Source organism: Varroa jacobsoni, unplaced genomic scaffold (assembly GCF_002532875.2).
Source record: "Varroa jacobsoni isolate VJ856 unplaced genomic scaffold, vjacob_1.0 scaffold_1381, whole genome shotgun sequence".
Lineage (NCBI taxonomy): Eukaryota > Metazoa > Arthropoda > Arachnida > Mesostigmata > Varroidae > Varroa > Varroa jacobsoni.
The window spans coordinates 281,517-308,946 of record NW_019214283.1 but is presented as its reverse complement, the minus strand read 5'-3'; the positions used below and the strand labels follow the sequence as shown (position 1 = coordinate 308,946).

Below are 27,430 nucleotides of genomic sequence, written 5' to 3'. Positions count from 1 at the left end.
TTTAATACAGTATATATAAATGTGTGATAATAATGTAAATATTTTTATAAAACTCAGAATTTGCTTGTGCCATTTATATATTATTATGGTATATTAATAAACAACGTATAAAATGAGCTCGCTCAGGAATTAACTGAATTGGTTAGTTTCGAATGTAGGGTCAAATGGATGGACGGTGAGGGCATTACCGTTAAAGGCTGAACCAGTTCTGAAGTAGCGATTTCTGTAAATTACGAGCTACAATTTAAGATAAAAATGTCTGGACTAACTGCTTGTTACCGCAAGCTGACGTTGCCTATATTTTCGCTAGCTACATAGTTTGAGATTAAGTACTTATATTCCATCTAACTAGCTCATTTGCTTGAGATATTAACATGCTGTGCCCCTTTGAAAAATAACAACTTGTTCTATATACTAGAGACAAAAAAAAAAAGCTTTATTATTAAAGAAGTTTCTAAGTCGTGAACCTTCTCGCGTCAGCCATTAGTCTAGGAAAAAAGTTTAACTCACTTCAACCAAGTACAAATATAGGTCGGTCTTTGGTAGGTTCTTTTTAGGTCCATTCTTGGCAAGTTCAAGTATCTTTGCAAAGAAAATTCCTAGAACGCCATGAGCCGTAGCCGCTGGCGATCTGCAAAAACAATTAGCGTAAGAGTGTATTCAACTTATCGTTGCATCCGAACGGCTTCACATTAGTATACACATTGTATAGTGTATAGTCGACCTTGTGTCGTCTGCGGCAAGTACGCTTTCTATCGATTGCCCTATACAATTTTCACTTAAAGTACACTACACCCGAGATACATTTTAATAAGCGGCCGTGTCGAGGTGTGCCCCAAAAGCCAGGAAATAAGCAATAGCCGTACAAAACTAAAATGAATTTTCTCAAATCATTCCTGAACCGTATCCTATTGCTATTCTACGTAATAGTCACTGTTACCGATTACCGCATCTAATTTTCGAGTTGATAGAGCAGTAGGCCTAGGAAAGTCATAATCATAATAGCACAAAACGGACTAGCATTTGAAGGGACTAGGACGAAAGCCGGACGTGAAGCGTTGCTTCTAACCGGAATGTACTCCGGTCATATTGCATTCATCGTTCATTTTGTTCAGGTCGGATCTTGTTAGGATGTACGACCCTGCCTCAGGGTCACCAGATCCGCTACAGACCGAAGTGCAAGGAAACACTTCATACATTTCTGCTATAAGGAAGAGTTTCTATGTTTGTCTGTACAACGTTTCCTCACTTACGTCCACAAACTTAGACCTATAAGTTGGCTTGGTGATGACTCATTACATTATAACTTTATATTACGTTAGCCAACAGTTGATTTGACTAAAACTGGATTATATTTTCAGGCAAGTAGAGCTGTACAGGTGCCTTGTTAACACTGATTGCTGAGTGAGGGGCTGCAAGTAGACCTGTTGTGAAAACTTCCGGGGCTTTTGAGACAAAAATATATATGCGGCGGCGGGTCAGGCTATATTACTGTGCACTGTTTAAATAAAAAAAAAAGCCTATGCCTTTAGCAGCGACAGAACTAAGGACTAGTTTGAAAGTGAACTTCACTCTATACTGATAGACTTACGAGCGAGTGCTTACAAATACTTGGCGTCATGTTATTTTTTGAAAACGTACCAAACTGACTCAGCGTATGCATGTCGTTACGTTCTGAAAGTTACAGTGGTTGTTACGAAACTGCAAAGTGAAGCTCCATTAAGAATATTACCAGAAGGTAATATACAGGCCAACAATAACTATAGACTAAAGCATCACGGTAGGCATGCTTCTATTTCTCATCGCGTATAGGCGGAAAGCGACTCGAAACTAGGCCGATATTTTAGAACATAGTCGCTTATGTTATTGGCAGACGAGAGACGGCCCCATCCGTATCGCCAGTAAAGGTGTTGTGACAAACCCTCATAGGGAGGCAAGCAGGCTACATAAAAGGATATACTGAGTTACTAACACGATGCGGATCGCTCGAATTGTTATGTCGCGCTGTCCTTGGACTCATGATTACATCGTGTGGTCGTCAATATCCGTCGTACAATTCTTCCAAAAACGAATTTGGTCATCTGAGTCCTGCAGACTAAGTCGACCTTTGTGGAAATTATGTTCTGCGGCCAGTGGTCGGACCACCGCGAGCGTACTCAGGCCGAGTAAAGTTAGAGTAGGCTATTTGGGTTAGAGTAGGCAACGCTAGAATCTAGCACAGTACGAGGTGAACGCTTTTCTAGTGAAACATGACCTGTGTCATGTATCACACATGTACATCATTGGGGGCAGCGAAATTTTTATTTACTTATCCTGCAAAGGGTGTCTCCGGGATGATTAAGGTAACTTTCCACATCCGGTAACAGCACTTCATTACACAAAGCGCTGAACACGGCATATGGTGCGTACACCGTCCGAGCCTTAATTTCTTCTCAATCGAACCTCTCCTATATCTGTATATATCTGCGTATATATACCACCGCCTTGGTATCGACAATCGTTAAACTTTCAGGTTATTCGAGTTTTTTAATAAGGTATAGGAAGTGCAGTAACGATTTTTTATTATTTTGCTGAGTCGGTCTAGGAGGGGGAGACCGTTGTTGGAATTTGACTGAATCACTTGATAAAGCGGCATTGCGGAAATAATGTCGGTTAGGTCTTGATACCAGCGTTTATAAATGAAAACCCAACATGTTTGATTATTAGAGCATTTACGCTGTCCTAGAGTAAACCGATCAGACCCCTTTGTATGTTTAGGGGCACATTAAGCTCTGTAGTTTTGGTGCTAGAGCCATTTGAAGCAATGCGTATTAACGTTCGGTCAAGCCATAAAACATCACATAGATCAGTCCTTTCCTTGCTTACAGTCTTGCTCAGAAATCAGAAATACAAGGCTACACTATGAATATTTGTTTAACTGTATAATTATGTTTCTTCGGATGGAAATTTGCAATTGTCAGGATACAAAAAATCGACCAGGCCATAAACTGAACGAACAGTAAATAACTCTGAGATTGAACCTTTTATGATATTCTGCCAGACCTCAACAATCGTGCCCATGGTGAGGTGACCATCCGGGAAGCTTTTAACGAGTTGGATTTGTGGTCAAATACGGCCAAATTTACACTCGTGGAACAACGGGACTCCCGCGGAGAACTGCTTGTGCTAATCCGTGACTGGGCCGAGGTGACTTCGAAAATCGGTGACAACCAATGCCTGCTTCAGGCCATGAAAGACTCAATATTCTACTCAAATTTTGCTGACCGCGCTAATATCTGGGCCCAGCGTCTCTCCACACTCGACACGGCCCTTTACATTATGCAACAGGTCAGTTAAAAAAGAATTCAATTGTTCGTGTGGAAGTCAAGATGACCTTGGTCACTTGATGACTTCAGGCGCGACCTTATTCTGCAATCTATTATAGGACAGTTTCCTTTTAAACACTGCACATAGCATGGACTTCATCGCTACGTTCGTTATAATAATAATCATTATAATAAACTAACAGGTTCAACGACGATGGACATATCTCGATCCAATTCTGGGCCAAGGGGCCCTTCCGAGTGAATCCGCCAGGTTCAATTCAGTTAGCGAGGAATTCAAGTAAGACCACTCGTTCGCTCGATGCAGCAAACATTACGGATATTTTACGTTACCTCTACTTGGCTTTTTCACCGACATAGATGATACGTTAATAAATATCTACCATTCATTACTAATCGAATAAAACCCATGAAGGCCTTTTGGTGATTGCGCAGTCAGGAGTCCAACTATAATTTAATAATATAAGCCATGCAATTGCTACTATATGCTGATGGATTGCTAAATCTGAAATGTTTATTCAGGAACCTTATGCGTACAATTCAGCGCGATTCACGGGTAGCGCTTCTAACAAATCAAATGGGATTGGTAGAATCGTTGACCAATATGCTGGACCAGCTAAATCGCTCACAGAAGGCCCTAAACCAGTATCTCGAAGTGAAGCGGTCCTTGTTTCCACGATTCTACTTTTTAGGCGATGAAGACCTTCTCGAAATCCTTGGACAAGCCACACGACCGCAGATAATACAGTCGCACCTTAAGAAGCTGTTCTCTGGTAGGCTATGCAGATCATGTAACAGACACATGGCTAGATTTTGCAATCAGTTCAGTACTAATCACGTCTAACGTATAAATACACCAATAGTCCAAAATTTAACCGAAGTATAAATGTGGCCGTCTGCGCAAAAATAAGGTATTGACCGGTGTCGATTTAATAGAAAATTTTACTTTTTAAAAACAACAGGTATTCACCGGGTAGAGTTTAACGACGGAGGGGAAGGTGGTCTGCAAATCGAAGCCATTATTTCTCAGGAAGGCGAATCAGTTCGGCTGGAGCAACCGATAAGGGTAGTTCGAGAGGTCGAGGTATGGCTATCACAACTTGCCAAAGAAATGCAGAGCACGTTACGGAATATGGCCTATCGATGCTTTTGTCACGAGGCCAAGGAAGTTGGCCTCGATGAATTTCCGTCGCAGGTGCGCCTGTTCTTCATGTACTCTGCCATTGAACTTAGAGTAGAGAACGTAGAGGAAAAATAAAATATGCAATGTTCACGTGGAAAAACAAAAAGAAAAAATTATGTATATATAACACGTCGTATTTATTTTATAAGCATTTGTTGAAGTTTTGCCTTTGTATCCTCAATTGTGTTGTTTCAATGTACCTGTTGTTACACTTATGTAAGATAACGGTAAAATCATATGCAATGCTCTATCACAAAATGCTTCTACCGCCTACTCTTAGGTACTCTGCTTATTCGAAATGTTGTGCTTCACTCGGGATTGCGAGAAAGCGATTGCATCGAAGCAGCTTGATAAGTTCCGTGCAAAGTTGACGACGAAGCTTTCGTCCCATACATCTCGATTAGGAATCCTCACAAACCATGTGAATTCCCTTAAGCTTAAAGCGCTTGTGCTCGACATCACCCACAATATGGAGGTCGTTGAACAGCTTATCGAGCATAACGTTACCGCGTTAAGCGACTGGTGCTGGCAGAAGCAACTGAGATTCTACATGAAAGAGGACAATCGTTCAGTTTGCGTTCATATGTTAGACGCGGCCTTTGACTACACGTACGAGTATCAAGGGAATGTGCCAAAGCTGGTGCAAACGCCACTAACCGATAAGTGCTTCTTAGCACTTATGCAAGGTATGAAAATGGGAATGGGCGGCAATCCTTATGGTCCAGCCGGAACAGGAAAGACGGAATCGGTAAAAGCGCTGGGTTCGGCCCTCGGAAGGCAAACGCTGGTCTTCAACTGTGACGAGGTAGGCTCTTCGTTCCTATGAGAGCGTTTATTTTCGTAGAAGCAGGCCCAAAATTAGCGCAAAAGGTACCTATGGGTACTTGTAGCATATTTCTTGCACAATGGCATGTAGACCAATTAGAATATCCCAAGCCAGGCACTGGTTCCCGTTCAGTCGTGACTCCCTAACAGGTAGCTTAATTGCTAAGTGTTTATATAAAGATAAGAATACTTGAAAGTATGTATATATGTATGGGGAAGGTGAGGTGAGATGAGGCGGCTTTAAATCAAGAGCCCATAAAATGAAAAAAACACCGATTCAAACTTGGTGTAGTATAATTCTTCTTTGGTGCAAATACATAAGTAGTTCCAAGGTCAAACTGTAGTGCGTGTATGGTGTTGACTGTGACGTATAAAAGCGCAAGAAGGGATGGGACGCTTGGCACAGAGACCTACTCTCATGTATCTCAAACTCGAAAAACTTGCGCTTTGGCTGGTCACAATATACCACCAGATAACAGGTAAATAACATCCGAAAAAATGATTTACGGCGATTGGGCAAATTTGCACAAACTTGAAAACTAACCGGTAATTATATACATATGCGTGGTGGAGCGAAGATCTTTTGTCAGAAGCTTCACTTTTGCATTATCGAAGTACTAAAAAATAAGCAAACTATGTAACGAAGGGCAGATTCAACTGTACAATACATTTGTAGCAAAGATACCGTAACGCTGCGCGCTGCAAGCATATTGTGAAGTATAATATTATAGGAACTACAGTTGACTAGCGTTGGATCTCTAACTCACAATTTCCGACTAAATCCATCGAGTGTGTCTGTGTATCTCTGTAACTCCATCCCGATTCTATGTTAGCATGTCTACGGGACAAACACAACCGTAAGTTGTTCGCCCGTTACTTATTATTTTTTCTATATATTCCTTGTATATACAAATACTGAGCAAGGGCAGCCTTATTAAGCTCAACCAAAAAGATCAAACGAAAAGAAAACAGCTTCAACTTATAGGCGAAAACGTTTGTGCTCAATTATGTGATCCGGTACTTAGAAGTAACACTTACCGTGTTCCCAGCATTTTTTCTTTAAAAGCTGACGTGATAAGTTAGCGTTAATGTACCGTACATGGTATAAGTCAGACATTTCATATCCATCATCTAATCGGGAGTCGTTATTGTAGCCATGGCATCGTTGCATTCTGGACATCTACTAATGCTGCTATGCCATTATGAAAAATAGAAAAATATTATTACCGTGTTCCTGTTTCAAATATGTGGCACAATTAACCTCACACTTTACTGCAGTAATTTACGTAACCTTTTCTACTCTAACGGACGTATATTCGGTTCGTCGGTACTTCGCGCGATCTTGTCCTAGGCCAAAGCGCTTAGCAGCTCTTTGATCAGCCTACCCTAAAATGAACAGATCTTATACGTGTTACACCTCGTATAGCCTTCGAGTTGATATTTATTAGAGATTCACTCAAGAAGTTTAAAACGCTTATTTTAATTAATAATAATAATCTGATATTTTAATTTTCAAATACAGTTTTTATTTATTATAGCACCATTATTCAGCTTGCCGAACTCTAGCAATACAATCGAAGAAAAATGGCAAAATATGCGGCGTAATTCATAGCAAAAGTATTTTCGATATTTTGATGTTTTTTCTTTTTTTTTCGAAAAGCCTTTCAGGGAATATTTTCAAAAGTCTCGTAGTCCCCCAAAACAGTCGGCATATAAGCCGCTTCGACGATCCTTAATCAAACCTCGTTAGAAAAAACATTATTATGTAGGCCAATTAATAGGACTAATACGACTTTCTCCGCTTAGATATATGTATTGCTCGTCATCATGTCAATCGTCAACGCGTCAAACGTAGCGATCAACTATTTTCTGGAGGGTCTTTGGAAAGCGAAGTAGTTTATAGGACCGAGCCCTCTAGAATAAGGAATATACGCAAGGAGTGCATCCACAAAAAATGTTGAGAATTACTCTCGATTCATGTAGGAAAATTATCGAAAATTGCCAGTGCCTTTTTTTTCTAAGTAAGTCAACTACTGTTTAATAATAATCGTAAATGCCAGAGGACAAAAGAAGCAAAACGTTCGATACTATTGCGCATTTACAGGGGATCGACGTCAAGTCCATGAACCGAATTTTTATAGGATTGGTAAAATGCGGAGCCTGGGGTTGTTTTGATGAATTCAACAGACTCGAAGAAGGCGTACTGAGTGCCCTATCCGTTAACATCCAGGCCATCCAAAACGCTCTCAAGGACAAAAAGAAAATAGTCCACTTGTCTAACCAACAGGTTTGTCGTTACAAACTCGAAGCTTCTCAATGCAAAATAATCACCATTTATGCCTTGCGTAGGTCTCAGACACCTCATCCCATTCATATCCCTGCTAATCATTTGATTCCCGTATCACAGTGAGGACCCTAATGTGCTACTTGGTATAAGCAACGTTTGTGGCTCGAATTAATGTCGATTGGCTAATTAGAAACTAGTTTTTTTCACTGGTTTTATGTACATTTCTAGTACGTATAAAGATCTGAGGGAATATTTTGTTTTCAAAACATACATTTTCTGTAGGTGGACGTTAATCTAAATGCCGGCATCTTTGTTACCATGAATCCGGCCGGTAAAGGTTACGGCGGCCGACAGAAATTACCCGACAATCTTAAACAGCTTTTTCGACCTGTCGCGATGACCGTCCCCGATAATGTTGTTATTACTCAAGTGTTGCTCTACGCCGAAGGATTCAAATACTCCAATGTACTTAGTACCAAACTTGTAGCCGTCTTCACTCTGGCTAAAGAGTTTCTCTCGGAGCAACAACATTATGACTGGGGACTGCGTAGTCTCAAAAGCGTTATCCAGGCGTGCGGCACTCAGCTGCGTCACGCTGCCCTCAGTAGAGGTGAGTACCTGTCCTATATTCGAATTGACATAATTGGCTCGAGATCAACTAAGATCGAAAGACAATACACAGCCTTCACTGCGACGAGTTCTCGGTGCTGTACGTATAGACAGACGTATCATTTATCCTTATAGTTTCAATACTTTCAACTTGCTCCGCGGCGTAGCATGATAGGATTTTAACATACGATAAAATTATCATACAGTCAAAAGCTATCACCTTAACATTGATACTCCGTGCTAGTATAGCGTGTTGAAGACGTTTGGATTGTACGCGCTGATATAAAGTGTAAAATTTTTCATGATGGAACTGAATTGAATGACTGTTAAAGTTCGGGGTGTGCTACTTACGCCCGAATTAAAGTATACCAAAGTTGATCTTGGATGGAAAGAGCTCACCATGTAGCCAGAAAGTCTTATCGTATGGTAAATAATAAATAAACATGCATGAGTAGTCTCTGACTGACTATCTCTTTGCAATAGATTGCCCAAACCATTTCGTTCCGAATGACCCATATATATGCGCTATTTTCCTATAGCATATAAAATGTAAGGTATCATCAACTAAAGTTGGTTAGCGATTATAATTTTTTTCGCAAAAAAATGACCGAATCGTGTACGAATTGGAAGAGGAGAGAGGGAGCCCCAGCTCTCTGGCTGTCCTACGTTAAATATGAGAAAGACTGTTTCTCCTTTTATCTTGTATCAGTATATCTTTACTGAAATATTCTTCCGTTCTGGAATTGCGTTGTCACTGATCACTGCGATGAACAGCGCCCGTTTGTAGCTTTCATAAGCCATTCGCGCCACAGTTTTGAAAAACAACGGTATCTCTGTATGAATCATTTAGATGTTAATGTTATTAAAATACATCTGTTTAGAGCTCAATGATATTCATTCTACTACGACGCAGGTAACGATAACAATGCTAGTATTTCCGGACAAGTTAAACATCTTTAAATGGCTATATTAACAGTACATGTTTGTCCATTTCTTCCCCTTCAACACTTGAGTCGGTAGAGTCTGGCAGCTGTACATATACAAATAACATCGTATTTGCAATACGCACATCATACAACAATGACTGGTAAACCACATGAACAACAGGTTCCTATTCAAAAAAAGGACAATTTTAAATTCGGAGGAATACCTTAATATTTGATAGATGTATTCCATTTAAGCACACATCTTGCATAGCGGGACCTATAAATGCTTCTGAATGCAATTCCTTTGCTTATAATTATCCTTCCAAAGCTGTAGGAAGCTGACCTCGCTTAATTAAGTTGTAGATGTAATACCGCTTGTAAATTTGTTGTATTTTATGTTGTGCATGAATAAGAATGTAGAGAACAGGATGAGTCGGCAGTCATTATTCGGGCGCTTCGTCTTAATACCCTATCGAAGCTTGCCTATCGAGACTGCCAGCTGTTTGATGACCTCCTCTGTGACATCTTTCCTGGAATAGAGCTAGAAGACTTCTCCAACGATGAACTTGCACAGACCTGCCGTGAGGCCTGCGAAGAACTTCGTCTTGAGGTAAGCCGCAGAAAGTAAAAGAAGAGATGATTGAAGAAAAAACACAATCAAACAAGCGCACTATCTAAATACTGAAAGCAGCCGTTCTTCAGTGTAGATCAGTACACAATATTGACCACGAAACAGCCTTACTTGACCCTTGAACATAAATAGCCCTTCGTATTTCGTATGAATCCTAGCTTTTGAAATAGTCACCAAAGTTAGCATATATTACAAACAACCAATAGACCCTTTTCATAAAACAATACTATAGGCTTTGATTATTTTGTTCCTTCCTGGCCCGTAGGTGGATGAGAAACAGGTTAAAAAAATGGTGGAGTTAAGCGAACAGTTACGACAAAGGATGGGGGTGGTGGTTGTAGGACCAGCAGGCTCCGGGAAATCTACGCTTTGGAAAACGTTAAAGGTTGCCCTTCTCAAGCAAGGCATAGATATTAAAACACACGTCTTTAATCCTAAGGCCATGGGCCGAGCTCAACTTTTAGGCAGAGTCGACCTTGACACGAGAGAGTGGCACGACGGAGTGCTCACCCTGTCTGCTAGACAGGCAAGTAGCTTTTCGAAAATAAATGTTTTTACGTTTATCTTTGAAACAATTTATGAAACAAGTAAACTAAACAGTGCGTGTGCTGCAGGTAATAAAAGAAGAGCATTCTACGAATTCGTGGATAATTTGTGATGGTGATGTGGATCCGGAATGGATTGAGGCGCTCAATTCTGTTCTCGACGATAATCGTCTACTAACAATGCCCTCCGGAGAGCGCATTCAATTTGGACCGAATGTGAACTTCCTCTTCGAAACACACGACCTGTCGCACGCTTCGCCGGCAACCATTTCGCGTATGGGTATCATACATCTAAGCGCGGAAAATATAAACCCGGCCAACATCGTTTCGGCGTGGCTAAAGAAAGAAAGGCCCGATGTACAGTTGGCGCTCAAACCACTGTTGGATAGTTACTTCTTTAGCTGTCTTGACTGGGTAGTAAAACGTAACGAGAATGCTATCACAACCACTAGTGTTGGAACCTCTGTTAGTGCATTGTCACTACTGCATGGCGTTAAATCCAAGGCTGAGTTTACGGCTGCCCTCCTGCAAGGCTTTGCTGCGAATCTGAAGCCTTTGGCGAGACAGCCTTTCGCTAAGCTCGTGCTCACAACGATGAATGAGATGATCCCTGACCCCAGCAAGGCTGAATTTACGTTCTATAACAGGAAGCGTGACCGCCTCGATGTTTACAGCTTTACCGACACAAAGAGCGTTGACATCTCAGCTCTCACAGGACCGATAAACAGGATCCCCGTCATTGAGACGATCCACCTTCAACGAGCTGCGGACATTCTGATTTCCTGGCTGGACCAGCTCAAACCTATTATTATTGCTGGCCCTCAAGGCTCGGGGAAATGTCTTCTGGTTCGACACTGTTTCTCTAAGTTATCATCAACTTCAGTCCAGATGGCTATTTTGTACTGTTCGTCGCAGACGCAGCCATCACATGTTCATCACAAACTTTTACAACACTGTATTACCGTAAACTCGGGCAGTACAAGCAAGGTCCTTCGGCCGAAAGATAGTGAAAAATTAGTTTTTTTACTTAAAGACATTGATGTACCGAAAAAAGATAAATGGGGCACTTGTCGGTTGATCGAATGGCTCCAACAAATAGTAAACTACGGAGGTTTCTATGATGATTGTCTGAATTGGATAGCTTTCGAGCGAATTCAGTTTATCGCAACGGTCACTGATCGGGCCCAAATTTCGACTCGACTTACTTCTATATCGCTAATTATTTCACTCGAACATCCTGACCGCGAGGAGCTGACCCAAATCTATTCAACCCTCATATCGCCTGTCCTCAAAGAGTCGTCCATGGATCAAAATATCGTAGCGACTGCCATGGCAAACGTGCTTACAAGGATACGAAAAAAGTTTACAATAGATTCTCGAAAGCATTACGTTTTTACTGCTCGAAACTTAACCACGTGGGCCCGTGTTATGACAAGATACACAAAATCCGAAGGTGAACTTCCTGTGGTTTGGTGTCACGAAGCATTAAGAATATTTGGTGACTCGTTGGCCACTGACGCTGATATGAAGGATTTCCTTACGTTATTTGCTGAAGTCCTCGATAACGATCTCGGTAGTGGATATAAAAATGTTCTGGTCGACTTGCTGACAAAGGAGTCATTTTTTGTATCTTCAGATGGCTTTTCCGGGCCTTTAGGTCGATATCTCATTAAACTTCATTCTAACGATTGGGAAGCTAGCCTGCAAAAAGTTTCAACACGATACGCAAGTGAAATCCGCCGGATCAAACCTGTGTTTCACGACGATTTCCTATACTTAGCTGCTAAAATTGATCGTCTACTAACACAAAACAACAATTCATTACTTCTTGTCGGACAACCTGGTATTGGCAGGCGGTTAAGCGTTTCACTGTTGGCCCACCTTTACGACTATATGTTTGTGACTCCTAGAACCACACTAAGCTACTCAATGGTCAACTTTAACAACAGTCTAAAGATTGCGCTACAAAATGCAGGAATTGAGAGGAAACCGACCATTCTATTTATTGAGGAATACCAGATTGAAAATGAAGAGTTCTTGGACACAATTTGTGGCGTCCTGGCATCCGGAGAACTCGCTGGACTGTTTGCCCCGCAAGAGCTGGAGTCTCTCAAAGAGGTGGCATCGGATGAAGGCTTCCGTGGTGGAGTGTTTGCATATTTTTCTGAAAAGGTTAAGCAGAACCTGCGTGTAATTATAAGTATGAATTATACTGACCCGCGGTTTGACAGAAGAATCGAGGACAATCCAGCGTTGTATAAACATTGCTGTGTTATCTGGACAACCGAATGGAGCACCGAGACTATGGAGCGAATGCCCATGCTAATAATCGAGTCTAACGACCGGCCTAAAACAGCGAATTCGGATCGTCGAACTGTGGACGCATTCTCCAAGCTTTTCTGCAAAATTCACAAGAGCGTCAGCGAAGATTACTGCTCGCCTAGAACATATCAAACGTTTATTAAGGCGTATGATAGTTTGTACCAGCTGAAATACACAGAATTAAAACAAAGGAAAAATCACTTAAAAGCAGGAGTGGAGAAACTTGATGAGGCAAAGGAGACCGTCAACAAACTTAGAGCAGACGCGAAGATCCAAGAGGACTTGCTTGTAAAGAAAAGAGCTGAGGCCGATGAAGCTCTGAAGGCTATTACCGATAGCGTGTCGAGAACCACCGAGCAACGAACGGAAATGCAAATATTACAAAAGAAGATGGTAATCGAGAATAGGAAACTTGAACAAAGAAAGAAGGAAATTGATACTGAACTCAGCGAAATTGAGCCCCTGATTAGTCAGGCCAAAGCAGCAGTCGGTGGTATTAAGGCTGAGTCTCTTTCAGAGATCCGATCACTTAGAGCTCCACCAGATGTCATCCGAGACATTTTGGAAGGCGTGTTGAGCCTAATGGGCGCCAATGATCTCTCATGGGTTGCAATGAAAAGCTTCCTCTCAAAGCGGGGCGTGAAAGACGAAATAATGAACTTTGACGCTCATCAAATTACATCCGATATCAGACAGAATGTCGAGACACTCCTACAGAAGCGTGCCACTTCGTTCGATCCTAAAAATGCTAAAAGAGCTTCGGCTGCATCTGCACCTCTGGCCGACTGGGTACGCGCAAATGTTAAGTATGCGGCGGTACTTCAGAAAATCGAACCACTCGAAAGAGAACAAGCCGAACTGACGAAAAATCTTCAACAGTCTCAACAAAGATCCAAGGATCTCGCGTCTGCCCTTCGAGGTGTCGATAAACAAGTAGCTGAACTTAAAGAGCAGCTAAACAAGCTGACGACCGAAGCAGCTCAAATCGAAATTGGTCTTAAGGCAGCCCAGGATACGTTGAACGCTGCGGAAGGATTGGTGGCACAATTACAAGACGAATACTCCAGATGGCGGCAACAACTAAGTGATATCGATACTCAATTGCAAGACCTGCCTCTCCGTTGCCTTATGGCTGCAGCGTCTGTCATCTATTTGGGTCAGCTTCCAGAAGATGTTCGGCAGAGCTTGCTGACCACGTGGTTGAACACTGTGAAACTTTCTAGCGATTTTGACACCAGCAAGTTCCTATGCTCTGAGCAAGAAATACTTATTTGGAGGCAATATAACCTCCCCTCCGATAAGCTATCTGTGGACAATGGTGTATTTATTAAGAGCTCACCGATAGCAACGTTTCTTATAGATCCGACGAACTGTGCTCTGAAATGGCTTCAATCGTACAAGACAAAAATAGTCGAGGTCGTTGCTCAGAACGAAGATCGCTTCCTGACAGTGCTGGAGCTGGCAATACGTTTTGGGAAAATGCTAATAATTCCCCACACACAGACAGTCGCTCCCGTTCTTATCCCCCTTCTGCGTAAAGACCTTATAGCGCAAGGCTCCAGATCAATGGTGCAGCTTGGCGATAAACTTGTAGACCTGAATGAGGATTTTGAACTAATTCTTCACACCCAGAACCCTTTGACGGTACTACCACCTTACGTAAATTCTCTGGTGCAGGTTGTCAACTTCTCAATTACTAAAGCAGCATTATCCGAGCAACTTCTTGACAAAATTATCCACAATGAAAATCCCGATTTCGAGAAAAAACGAATGGAGCTCATTAGAAATCAGGAAACGATGAGGGTTGAACTTGCGAAAATGGAAGACGAGCTTTTAAATCAGCTGGCGTCGTCTCAAGGCAGCCTGCTCGACAACAGAGTACTTTTGGCGTCATTAAATCAGAACAAACAGAACAGCATTACAATTGCAAACGCGCTTAAAGAATCCGAGAAGCTGCAGGCTTCAGCGGAATTCGAACGTCATCAATACTCTAAACTAGCATCCTTCGCCAGTGATATGTTTTTTGTGACCCGAGACTTACGTCATTTATCACCAATTTATCTCTTCGACCTAAGCAATTTTGTTGAAGTTTTCGAAAACGTTCTCCGAACTACGACTCGGTCACCGAACGTTGAGACGAACATACAGGAACTCTGCAATGAGCTTCAAAAGGCAACATTTATCAATTTCAGTAGGGCTCTGTTCAAAGAAGACCGAATTTGTTTCGCACTCCACATCGTACGCAAAATGCAGCCGGAACACATTACAAAGATGGAATGGGACACGTTCATGGGACTTTCCGATACAAAAGCGGAAGTGTCAAAGAGCTCAGTACCCCCGTGGGTTGAGCCTGACCAATTCCCTACGATAGCTACCTTCAAAGCCAATAACATGGATATTTGGCCCTCCTTAGAACTGCATAATAGAGATATGTGGAGCCAGTTTGGCGCCAGTAGCAAATGCGAGGATGAGATTCCATCGCAACTTCGACTGAAGCCATTCGTCGAGGTATTGTTGATAAAAGCTCTTCGACCGGATCGTCTCTATTCGAAGATGAACGACTTCGCTGCATCCGCTATAAACGTCAAGGACCTATCGGCGGGAATCCGATCACTGAAACGTGTTTTCGTCGAGTTGTCTTCTTCGACTGTGCCGATACTGATTCCGGTGCCATCGGGGATCGATCCCAGTATCGAGATCGCTGAGGCAGCAGACAGTACAATTGGCAGTGGAAAATACACCCAGATCTCTTTAGGCCATGAACAGACTGTTGAAGCAATTAAAGCGCTTAAAAGGTGTGCGGTCGATGGCGAGTGGCTGTGCCTAACAAATCTACACCTTGTTACGGCTTGGATTCCGGTCCTACTCAAGGAGTGGAGTATGTTAGAGCCGCATTCCGATTTCAGGTTGTGGCTTACCACCGAACCGAAAGAAACCATTCCTCCGCAATTGTTGGAAATGTCTCTGAAAATCGCCTACGAAACGCCTCCGGGTATCAAACGTAATCTGCAGCGAATTTATGATTCATGGAACCAGGATACTGTGTACTGTCGAGGTAACCTTCAAGCCTCGCAGTGTATCTTTGTTCTAGCCTGGTTCCATGCCATTATTCAGCAACGCAGAGCCTACCTTCCTCAGGGCTGGTCCAAGGAGTATGATTTCTCTACAGGCGATCTCAAAGCCGCCCTACAAGTCTGTCAGCAGCAATTCTGCTCAGGGTCCGTCGAGTGGACCTATCTTCGAGGTCTTCTCGATGTCGCCATATATGGGGGTCGAATCGAATCAGAGTTTGATGCTCGTATTTTGGCAGCCCATATTCAACGGCTGTTTAATCCACTCGTCATTACTGGTAACTCGAAATCGAAAGGAGTTGCCCCAAACGTGTCTATGCCGATCAATACCACAACGAAAGAGCACCTCAGGGTTATCCAGGCCTTGCCTGATGAGGACCGTCCCGTGTTCCTTAATTTGCCCGCAAACATCCAGCGTACTCAGCAGAAAGTTAAGGCAAATGAAATTATCAGTCGGCTAAAACAAATGAATACTGCGAAAATCGAGGGAAGAGTGGAAAAAACTATAGAACGTTGGAGTCGTGGCGTCGGGCCGTTGCTTGCTTTTTGGAAAAAACTTAATGAAGGACTGAATATCCACCAGCAGAAGTTGGACGATTTTACTGAGGGGGACAGTCCTCTGGAGACGTTCATGCTAAATGAATACAACGCGGCTATTCGACTAGTTCAATCGGTGCACTCAGATCTTGCTGAGATCAGTAAAACGATCAGAGGCACCATACTGGTTACAAACAGTTCGGCCTCAATAGCAGAACAACTACTTAAACTGGAGGTAGGTTCATCGACGAGGACGATTTGTCATAAAAGTTGGCTTAATCCTATTATCAGTAGTAGTATTCTAATTTTGATGGTTTTCGTGTTTCCTAACTAAGTATGAAGATGTCCATAACAATTGCGATCTATTTGAACAGACACCGCTGGAATGGCAACGGCAATGGAGTGGTCCTGAAGACCCATACAACTACATGCGTCAGCTAGTATCTAAGGCGTCTGCCATTCAGAACAAATGGATGTCTTCATCGGGTTTTTCGTTTGACGCCATTTTCGACCTCGCCGAACTCCTTCACCCAAATAAGTTCCTTAATGCTCTCCGGCAGCAGACAGCTAGGTAAGCGAGCACAGACACATAATTTCCCTTTAAATTGGCTATTCATCAAACCATATGCGAAACGTTAGTAACAAAAAGAAGCAATGCCCTAGAACTAAATGAAATTATTATGTCGTTGATGTAGCGCAGTTATGCTCCTAGGCCTATTAGATAATTATTCCAAGCTGAAAATTATCTCAGGTTTTAAAGTAGCTTCCCCATAAGCCATCGCGGCAACTAAAGATACGGCACGCAACCCATAACCCTGAATCTGAGTTGCGGACTGTACTATTCTATACGGACAGGTCTAAGGCATATTTTTCTAATCGATAACCATATTTAAGGATAACCAAGAGCGCCATCAACAGCCTGCGTCTTGATGTTTCGTTCCGGAAACCACTGTCATGCCAGATTCAGGTGGGCGCCACCACAAACAATTGGTAAAATTCAATAGTTATCTCTAGTATTAAGACAAGCTAACATTGTTGCAATCACTATTAGACATTTTAGCGGCTTGCATTGCTCGAGATTGCAGTGATAAACCATCCAACTGGTCGTAAAACTTAAAGCTTTTGTATAGTATTCAACTGTCATCTTCCAGCATGCCTGGTCACCACCTACGAATGGCCAGCTCTGTTTTTTCTCTATAAGTTACATCGGAATCACGTTTATCGCGACGAGAGAAATATATTATTTAATGCATTTAGAATACTTGAAGAGTTACACACAGTAACAGTATAAGAAATAGTACCATGTTATAGTGATCTTACTGGTAACGTTATTTGACTTATCTGTGGTGAAATTCAAAAATATTTCTCCATAGAAGCAGCTTCCAACATTTATCGTCCCAACTCAGGCTATTTCGGACGTTGTTGCCGCGTCCTTAGCGCGGAACGCGTTAAATTCGATGCTAACGAAGTATAATATCATATCAAGTAGTTTCAACCTTTTATCCATAGCAATATCTGCGTTAGAGTGCAATTTATATGTAGATCGAAGAAGTAGGCCAATGTGGTTTACGCCGCCTCTGAGGGCAACTCTTCGAGCAAACCGATTTTGCATTTGTTCAATGACGTCCACGTGTTTTTTTCCTAGAGATTGCCATATTTCGGCACCATATTGGAATTGGACAACGGCAAGCTTTTGGTAGAAAAATAAATGTAAAATATGTTGTTTTTTTTTTTTTGGTTACTAAGAATCTAAAGACGTAGAAACCTATCGTAGTTGATGCTGATGTAATTATTCGGTTTATATAAAGATGAAAATCAAAATTTCGCTTAATTGTAATATCTAGATCTTTTTACCGACCTCATAAAAGAAACGGTCATATTAGTTATAGTATATTTCGTTTTATGGTTTGTGGAAATATCTAGCCGTACAGCCGACGACACGCTTCACAGTTAATGTGATGCATAAACTGTGCCTTGTCTAAGGTCGCATCGTAAAAGAAAAACCTAAAACAACAAACAACAATGACTGAGTGTCGCTCGGCCTGTGATGCCAATGATAATAATAATGACAAATGTCTTGGCCAAAAATTGGCTCTCGTATTTACGAAAGCAGGTTAAAGTCGAGAATTTGTTGATCGAGGGGGCGGTCTTCGATGGGACATCATTATCAGAGTGCTTGCACAAATCAGCCACAACTTCGTTATTGCCCACCGCCCACTTAGGATGGATCGCGGATGTAAGTGCCCATTACTCATTTACTTAACTACTATATACAGAGAATATTCAACACTTCCAGAGCAACTGCAAAGCTATAGCTGCCTTGTTCTTAGTGATTTGATCGATTAAAGGTAACGGTTTGGCAAAGTAAGCGTTGACTGCTGAAACTCAAATTGAAAGGTAGCTTTCGGAACGCTTTCTTTTTCATATTTCATCAGCTTTATTTCGAATGATTCATACTATTTTGCTGCGTTTAGGTACGACTCCAGTCATCCAGCCACTCCAACATGGTCAGCGTACCCCTTTACGAGGATCCTGCACGTACAAAATTGGTCGCTTCCCTAGACCTTCCCTGCGATACTGACCCGGACACATGGGTCCTCTTCAATGTTACCCTTCTGCTTACGAATCTCTAGGTGTTGAGTGCGTTTCATGCCGTACAAATGCCCCTTGCGTCACTATCTCACATTAGTTTTCTGATTAACATTAAAGAAGTGCCAGTTTCACACATAAATCTGGTCTTTTTTTTTAAAATCAATTATCTGTCGATTTTATTTATTTAGCGTTTGTAAGTTAAGCTGTAAAAGGGAACTATCATCTGAGTCGTATTTCAGTCAAATTGTATGACCAAACTACCACCTAAAATGGTCTGTCTTCAGCAAATGACAACTGTAGAACCCGACCTATCAGTCGCCGCCTTTGGGAACGTTAACTCATCTCAAGCGGTTCACTATCACACCCTCTAACGAAACTATTTGACTTGAATAAACGATTTGAGAACCTGTTACTTTTGATTACGTAGCACAGTATATATATATATATATATATATTACGTTAACTAATACTAACTATATAGCTATATGGAACGATTTCACCCCGGCCAAACTTCCATGATGGCCTAAGTGGGAGTATTTTCTTCTTTTTCATGCTAAAGAACCCAACGAACGACAACTAACCCGTCTGCCTGTCCTAATACATATGTTACTTGTTTCCCAAATTTATGACCAGTGTCACCAGTACTCTATAATAACTGTTGCCAATCAACACTAGGCATCAGCCTTCCTAATGGACCTATTTCTGCTTCCTAGACTGTAAACAGTAGCATCAAGGTGTTTCATTTATAGCCAGTATTAGACGATCAGCTCAGGTCCGCACTGCGTATGAAAGAATATATATATATATATATATATGAATACGTTCTACGAAGACCTCTTCTAGAGGAAAAACGTTCACCTACATTATTGTTTACATACTAGACGGGTGGTATCAAACATCTTTTTCTGTTGTATAGGTGCTTCCTATCAGTGTCTTGTCGATTTTCAGCATGACTTTTCAGTCGAACGTGGAAATTCGGCTGCACTTTCTATTTTACATGCTTCATAAAATATATTCGATCATAGAAACAGGATCGAGTGTAACCTGATTTAATTTACCTAAATGAGCACCCTTTTGTCGAAGTTGCTTTATCCATTTTCGGCCAGCAAAGTATATTTTCTAAACGAATAAATAAATCTACGTTTTGAATATATTTGTAAAATGTCGGAATCCTGATAAGCTTAAAAGCGTACCCTGTTCTGGCGCATATTGCTATTTGTTCCGTCAGTTTAACCATGCATTATTTTCGCATTTGGTAATAATCTGATTGTTTTCGTATTGTTACCTGTTTATATCAACGTCATGGAGGAACCAGGCGAGTACTCTTAACGATACGAGAAGCATGACGACTGATTTTGTAGGGAAAAAAAAGATGCCCTGCAAACAGTTTTGGCAGTTAATTCTCGTAGCTTTCTTCAGTTGGCCTTTAATAATACTATGGAGTATTAACATTAGCGGTTTGGCAGGAACGGCAAGCTATTTCCTCAATTTTGCGCCAAAATCACGTTTGCTAAACCGTTTGGGTATCTGCCGATATAAATCTCGCTATGACGTACGATAACCACCACCACCAAGACAAGGATCGCGTTTCTGTCTCGAACTAAAATTGGAATTTATCATCCTCTTTCCAACTTCGAGATTGTTCGTAATTATAGCAAATATATTTACGTATATTTGCTAAATATCGAGCACCGTTCGCTTTGTCTTCTCACTGCCCATGTTTTTTACGCTTCACGTAAAATTAACATTCTGAGCGGTTTAATCCCATGTGGTGTTATTTACGTGTACACCGTCAGTCAGCGCTCACGTACAGACGCTTAATGTAGATAGCGTCGTCGAGGTTTGCTGGACGACTTTAATTTTTTAACTGGGTTGGTCGATTATATCGGAACAAAGAATACCATTGACACTGTTTCAGATGTTAGGGCTAGACCGTCAACAGCTATCGATAGTGGCATAGATTTCCTTGAACGCACCCCATAAAATTCGAAGCCGTCGCATCAGTTTGTATCGATTTGTCGGTTCCGCGTCATTAGGGGTGTGATCGATAACAAGCGGCCAGTAACTAGTTTTTTCCCCTTCATCGACATTTTTATCATATTCGAAGTTTTCGTTTGCCAGAGGAGAATGAACCTACATTTCGGCCTTCCGTTGGGAGGTCTCTAACCCGTGGAAGTTTACATATATAAATGGATTTGGCCTGTCTGAGAAGGCAGCCAGCCGCTACAAAGCACCTTTTCCGCATTCAAATCACGTTTCGGGAACATATAGCCGAACATGTACCTTCTTGCAGCGCAAAAATCGGAGAGCAAAACGAAAACATGACTCGTTTTGTAACGCCTCATAACACTCAATCCCGTGACTGGTTGAAATTCCTGCGTTGGCAAAAGATTACCATAACATATGGTTACTATGCTGTCACATGGGTCTGCTGGAGAAACCCAAAATGGGTCAACAAAACCTTCCGCTAGGCTTTCTCACAAGGGTGAGTCCTGGATACGATGTGAAAAAAAAAAAGATAATTCTGAGAACTTCCACAAACAGTAGGAGTACCTGAAGCCGTTAAAAGGAGATTAGCCAACACAAGATAGTTTGAATTCAGTCTATTCAGGCGCGAGTTTACTTTTGCTACAATCGACCTAAGCCAAACGGTCAATATCAAATTAGCCTTTTGGTGCGGATAGAACAAGGCTTGACGAAAAGGGCATTCCACTTAATTAGCTTTAATAAACGTCCTAACGGCTATTTGCTTGATGACAAGAACGATTGTATAGAATTCACGTGTGAAGAACTGATGAGGGAATTGAGCTCGTCCGACATTGCTACGACGACATGGGCTTCGTATGACATGGCTCCCAATGCCATAAAGTCGAGCGACGGTTAACAGCTGAGGATCTTTCATGAAGCTTGGATTTTGGCAATTCCGTCGGTTCGGCCCTCAGACTGTTTTGTACTGTATCTTTGCGACGTTATCGAACATAGGCAAGCCCTAACGAGGAGAAAAGCACACGGTGCGTGTTTGTGTTAATACATAAATCGGGGGGTGGCCCCATTTGACAGCGGGTTGTCAATTTGCCTAGCGGTAGTGAAATGGTGTTGCTTGTCGGCTGCCATGGACGCTAGGTTGCGAAAGGATGAAATGTTTTGAGGTTTTCTACAATTATTATTTATTATTGTACTTTTCACATATTATAATCCGTGATCGGTTGATGTAAGTTATTGTCAGTTCGTATCAGCTTAACTAAGTACATGCAGAACCCGCCGACTTGGGCTTCGCGTGATGCAGGGACAAACTCCGCGTCGAAACTCTATTGTCCCAACTTTGCCATCGCCTATGTGATGATATATACTGCAAGGTATCTCAGAATAACGGATGTTATATATAGTACGACCAAACTATGTAAAAATTACGATCCCTTTGTACAAAGCTCGCAATATCGTTCAAATATCCCCCGTGAATCGTCCATTAACTCGTTGTCGTGATTTCCGCTCTGTCAGGAATATACGGTTGCTTCTAGGCGTCGCGAAACACCTTACGATTGTCGGAAACATATATTTCAAATACATGTGATATCAATATATGGTCGAATACTAAGAGGTTTACTCCAAACGGCTTAATTTCACCAGAAAGTGATTATAAAGCTTTTTTGTTTTGTTTTATTAGCTGTCACCCACCGTAGTCGACAACTTGTTATGGAGATTGATAATATTTAGCTCCGTAATAGTACTGAATATTGATATGATAGGTTTACCGGTGGCCTTCGCTGTCGTTCTGAGTTGGGTATCGACATGCCGGAACACTGATATACACACTAACGATCTTGATTTCCATTCGCTATAAGAATCTAAGCGTTTCGGTAAATCGTTGTTAACTGGCAGGTGTTTACGTTATTTTTCTGCTATCGCAATTGATGTGATCTTATGTACCTATGCTGTTTTCGATACATCTCGATAGGTAAGCAGAAGCCCGAATTGTAAGTTTGACAGAAAAAAAGAAAAAAGTTCAGCGATCGACTACGGCAGTGCTGTGACGTTAACGCTGGAATAGATGAACGCTTATGTTATGTTTTTGTTAGCGTACTACTGTTGCGATGAAAGCGTTACTAACCGATACTGTATTTCCCTCGTTTTTTTTTTTACGAAAATTGTCAACAACTGAACGCCGTTACAAATACAAGCAGATACGTCCATTTTCATCGCATCGTAAATATCACAACAATTATATAACGTGCGTCGTATAGCAACGCTTCAAGCAGGAATATTTTTCTTCTCAAAAAAATCTGCTCTAGGAACAACCGCACGACATGGTCCTGCTAAGGCCCTTTAATAAAATTCGGCACACGTCAATGCAACATCAATAATAATAATTTGTATTTATTTGTCAAGCAGATTGGGTAGCCGACAACATCGGAACGCTAAAAGAAAGCAGTATTTACTTACGTGTCATTTTGTATAATATTCAGGGACGTTCTGTTTTCGGTGAGTAGAAAGGTCAGCGATAGACACTCGATTAGGAAACCACCCAAGTCCAGAATCAAATCGCCTTGCTGAAGACAATTGCGCAAAAGTTAAGGCTGAGACACCGTCTTTCCACGCGACCAATAACAGATTTTGTCCCCGAGTTGATTGATAGAAACATTTTTTATGAAAATAAACGCGTTCTGTGTAGGGTATTAGTTACGTAGAAAGTATACGCACCAACGATACATGACGAAGAATGCTAATTATATGTTATAGTATATTCAGTAAGTGTAGTTAGTCGCGAATCCACTTCAGTTGATCAATTTAACAGTGTTTCATGTGCTAACCTTTTTTAAGTCAATATTCGCACCGCGATCTTGTAAAACCACCAACCCATCGCTACGTGAACTTACATTTATGCCTGAAATAACAAAAAAGAAAAAAAAAGTTGTTATACTGTCGGAACTGTTCAAATAGTTTAGCTGGTGTGCGAAAGGTTAGGAATAGAGGAAGTTTGCGATTACTCCTTTTGTGTGCCAACTGTCTAATTTGTATTTAATCAGCAGCAATAATCTCGTCCCAGATACGTAAAAAGTAAGTTCGGCTTAGCAAGTTTAAATATTGACACAACATAGTTACTTGACTTGCCCTAAGTAGATCAACTAAACTGAAGTATCTGTAGTTAGAGCACGAGTTAATTACGTTTCAACGCTTGAAATCTTTAAAGACATATATATATTTTATGTAAAGTTCAACGATAGTATAAAGCGTTCCATATACTGTATGGGAGCAAGATGGGATTGTTTCGGTCCCATCACAAAGATGATAGCCTGAACCAGAGCCGGTGCAGTTAGTTCGGACGGATAACTTACAAGCATCTGAAACCAAGAGCAGACACATTGTAAACTTTACTACTACTAACTACTTACTTACGTTTCGATATGACATATTCCTAAAAAGTTTCCTTTAATGCCATCAAATTTGTCATCAATTGTTTGCATGCCATTATGAATTATCACTGTTTTCTTTTTTTGAACGAACATCCATTACGATGCGATGGAAACATTCAATCAAACATCGTTGCGTAGCGCGAGGTAGTCAACAACCCCTTTGTCTGGTATAGAAGTCCCAGTTCTCGCCAACTATTACGCCAATAAATGATGTTTAAAAATTGTTTGCCTATTCAAAAAACAAAACAGCTGGTTAACCGAAATCCCGGACTCAGCAAATCTAAACGATGTTACCAGGCAGAGCCTTGAGGTGCAGGGTGTGCTTAATTTTAAAGTTCTTTGCGTCAACCAGGTAGATGCACTTTGTCGTAAGGATCAGCACCCATCGTCGTTCTCTGTAGCCGTGTCGATCGTACTTCGTCACTGGCAAAGAGTACTGCGAAGGACGAGTACAAAATCACGTTACTGTTCACTGCTAACAGTGTTGAAATTTGAAAAGCAGCTAAGCATACGATGCCCTCGTATTAGCAAAAGATTTCTATTCGTTCTGCGTGATTCCATAGGTAAAATAAGGACGATTTTAATGGTAAGACAACGGTAACGTGTTTGGCAAGCTCAACCGGACGCAAATACACCTAATAGCAGTAGAGCCGAACGTAAAACTCGAAAAATTTATCTAAATGAAAACGAATCTGGCAGACATGTTTTAGAAGGGCTTGCGAGAGTCTGTTATTGCAACTGACAGACAAGCTATTGTCCAGGTTGGATAAACAAGCCATAAGTTATTTTCTAACTTGTTGCAAGTCGCTCTCTATGCAGTACAAACCGATATGACGTCGCTATTTTCCAGATACTCATTTTGAAAGAGCTCGAGTTGTTGCTTCAGACTGGATGGCAGATGCGATGTAACGAATGGAACCTCAACACCATTCGAGTAACTTGATTTTTTGCCCTACAAAGCACATTAAATGTATGCGTTAAACTTCTTTATAGAATATCAACATTTTTTTTTTTCTAGATAATGATAATAATATGTGCTCTTGACGTCAACTCAGTTGACTGGATACTTACACGAGCAAGCTACTCGAAAGTAGTAACGATAGTTCTATTGCTTCATTTATTCATAACCTCTTATAGAAATGCAGCAAAATTATGAAATTAAGTATTTACTAACGCGTCTACAAAAAAAAAAACACGTTTGTCGCCAGTATCGCAAATGCGTGATAATCGAAGTACAACTACGTCGCAGAGCGCTCTCTTTGCCAGCTTTGATCGAACAGCTGCCTCACTCGCCTGTGCTGGCTTTGCATTTTTACAACGCTGCTATGGAGGATTCTTTTTTCAACGCTGACCGATTAACTCTGTTTCTGTTAGGGACGGACATGGATCACGTCGGCCCTAAGCCGACCCCTATCAGGGACTACGGCCCCGATATTCTAGCCCAATTTTTGGGACTCTGATTTTTTAATTTTGAACATTTTTACTAGTAAATATTTAAGATACAATTATGTAGTATGTTTCGATTGGCGTGTTCTTGAAATGTCCAAAAAGAGACCTGAAGGTTTTTCAAGTATTTGTTCCTTTCATTTTAGGGTATACAAATAGTTATTTAGCACCTTTATTCAGTTCATCGAAATGTATCGGTTTTTTTGCAGAAATTATGCACCTTCAGGAGTCGTTTTCAATATTCGATGATCACGTGACTCGTAGAGAAGGCAAGAGAATTTTTTAATTCTAGAGTAATGATATAAAAAGAGTGATTTTGCGTTTAAGAGAGATCTACAAAATGAGACATCAAATATTCTTGTCGTATATAACTTCCCTCATTTACTAAATTATCGACGCACCATTTCCCGAAGCCAGAATACTTAACTGACTCTTTTCCGCAACCCGATCTGTTTTACAAGCGATCCGATCGTCCTATATTGTTAACGCTTTACGCTTGTTCGCCAAGCGGCAGTTATATCAATACAAAAATGAGCGCGTATAAAGAACGCTCGGGAAACGAGATGCTGGTCATGAAAAGGAACGTACTGTGACGGGGTCATCTTGTTTAGGTTAAAGGACGTGGCTTATGGTACTGGTACCTTGAATAATTCGCTGGCCTCAAGCTTCCATCGGAGCTGTTCCTTCCGCTCCGAACTCATATTGAGGAAATAGTTTCTTACAAGGATGCGCCGGTGCAGCGCCTGTAAAATTTGAGATGCTTCCTGAAAATAGAGCACTTAGTCCGTATTTGTCGTGTTGTCGACGTAAACTGCAGTAATTATTAGGTTGTACGCTCATATAGGTGATAAGAGAGTCAACAAATGTTAGCTTGGCGAGGGTACGTTCTCTCCTATTGAATCATGTATCTCATATATTCGACTAATGGATTTCTGTAAGATAATTCGCCAAAGGAAAAAGGATTACTTTGCAAAGTGATGGTGCTTCTGGCCAAGATTTGTCCATGACTGATTCGGGCAAGCTCCTTGCTAGTCGCTGCAGATATTCCACGCGTATCAATCTCAAGAACTGCAAAACACGTATCAATCATGAATTTAATCAACATTAATAAGATAAATAGTGAGAATAATTATTTAATTTAGTTGAAATGAGGAAAATCCTCTTCCGATCCGACAATGAATGATGTACCAATCCAGAGGGCGCTTGTCTCACTGCACCTGTATAAATGAACTAAATACTAACATCACGTTTTAGCTTAGGTGCGCATAATTAGGTACAGAAAAGCCACCATTTTGTATTGTAGAATCTTTTCCAGTTCATGGTAGTCGAGCTCATGGGCGCATAGGTGACGTGTCATAGATATTTGTACTTGTACGTTGGTTCACCTATGGGGTAAATTTCATATGGAGCTGCACACTCGTAATTCTCGAAAGCACCTTGATGAAGGATATGTTTATAGCTAAAATGCACTGCAGTATGCCTCAAGCAGGCAGCGGGCATACCGTGGCCGTGGGGTAAAAGAGCATTAACGGATAAATCGGTTAATCAACTTATCACATAAGTTAAAGCAGTGTCAGGAAGAGATGAGAAAGGCGAGTAAATATAAAATCGAACTCATAAAGTAAAGGTTCAATACGGAATTTGAGGTTTGATTGAAAGTTTCACACGGGTCAGCCATAAATGGAAACGCTCATATTAACCGTACATACATATATATATATA

At 41.2% G+C, this 27,430-nt stretch overlaps 2 protein-coding genes across 4 annotated transcripts in view; one reads left to right on the top strand and one right to left on the bottom strand.

Annotated features, from left to right (window-relative positions):
* The window catches only part of btv (dynein cytoplasmic heavy chain beethoven), a 28,876-nt gene extending 9,886 nt beyond the window's left edge, over positions 1-18,990 (top strand). The window contains exons 10-23 of the mRNA XM_086972063.1: positions 3,041-3,327; positions 3,509-3,603; positions 3,846-4,096; positions 4,286-4,578; positions 4,787-5,311; positions 7,436-7,618; positions 7,901-8,228; positions 9,567-9,763; positions 10,050-10,310; positions 10,399-16,494; positions 16,634-16,830; positions 17,154-17,226; positions 18,373-18,495; positions 18,734-18,990. Of these exons, the coding sequence (XP_086828189.1) occupies positions 3,041-3,327; positions 3,509-3,603; positions 3,846-4,096; positions 4,286-4,578; positions 4,787-5,311; positions 7,436-7,618; positions 7,901-8,228; positions 9,567-9,763; positions 10,050-10,310; positions 10,399-16,494; positions 16,634-16,830; positions 17,154-17,226; positions 18,373-18,495; positions 18,734-18,892 (9,068 nt within the window). The 3' untranslated portion in view covers positions 18,893-18,990. The remainder of the gene's footprint in view (positions 1-3,040; positions 3,328-3,508; positions 3,604-3,845; positions 4,097-4,285; positions 4,579-4,786; positions 5,312-7,435; positions 7,619-7,900; positions 8,229-9,566; positions 9,764-10,049; positions 10,311-10,398; positions 16,495-16,633; positions 16,831-17,153; positions 17,227-18,372; positions 18,496-18,733) is intronic.
* Positions 18,991-21,993: 3,003 nt separating this feature from the next.
* LOC111269352 (unconventional myosin-Ic-A) overlaps positions 21,994-27,430 on the bottom strand; it is a 10,710-nt gene continuing 5,273 nt past the window's right edge. The window contains exons 4-11 of one of the 3 annotated variants that reach the window (XM_086972058.1): positions 26,675-26,776; positions 26,350-26,472; positions 25,089-25,214; positions 24,557-24,698; positions 24,093-24,190; positions 23,660-23,733; positions 23,292-23,398; positions 21,994-22,383 (exon numbers count right to left, since the gene is read on the bottom strand). In XM_086972058.1, coding sequence (XP_086828184.1) covers positions 23,728-23,733; positions 24,093-24,190; positions 24,557-24,698; positions 25,089-25,214; positions 26,350-26,472; positions 26,675-26,776 — 597 coding nt within the window. In that variant the 3' untranslated portion in view covers positions 21,994-22,383; positions 23,292-23,398; positions 23,660-23,727. The remainder of the gene's footprint in view (positions 22,384-23,291; positions 23,399-23,659; positions 23,734-24,092; positions 24,191-24,556; positions 24,699-25,088; positions 25,215-26,349; positions 26,473-26,674; positions 26,777-27,430) is intronic. The other 2 variants (XM_086972057.1, XM_086972059.1) reach the window with 2 other exon arrangements.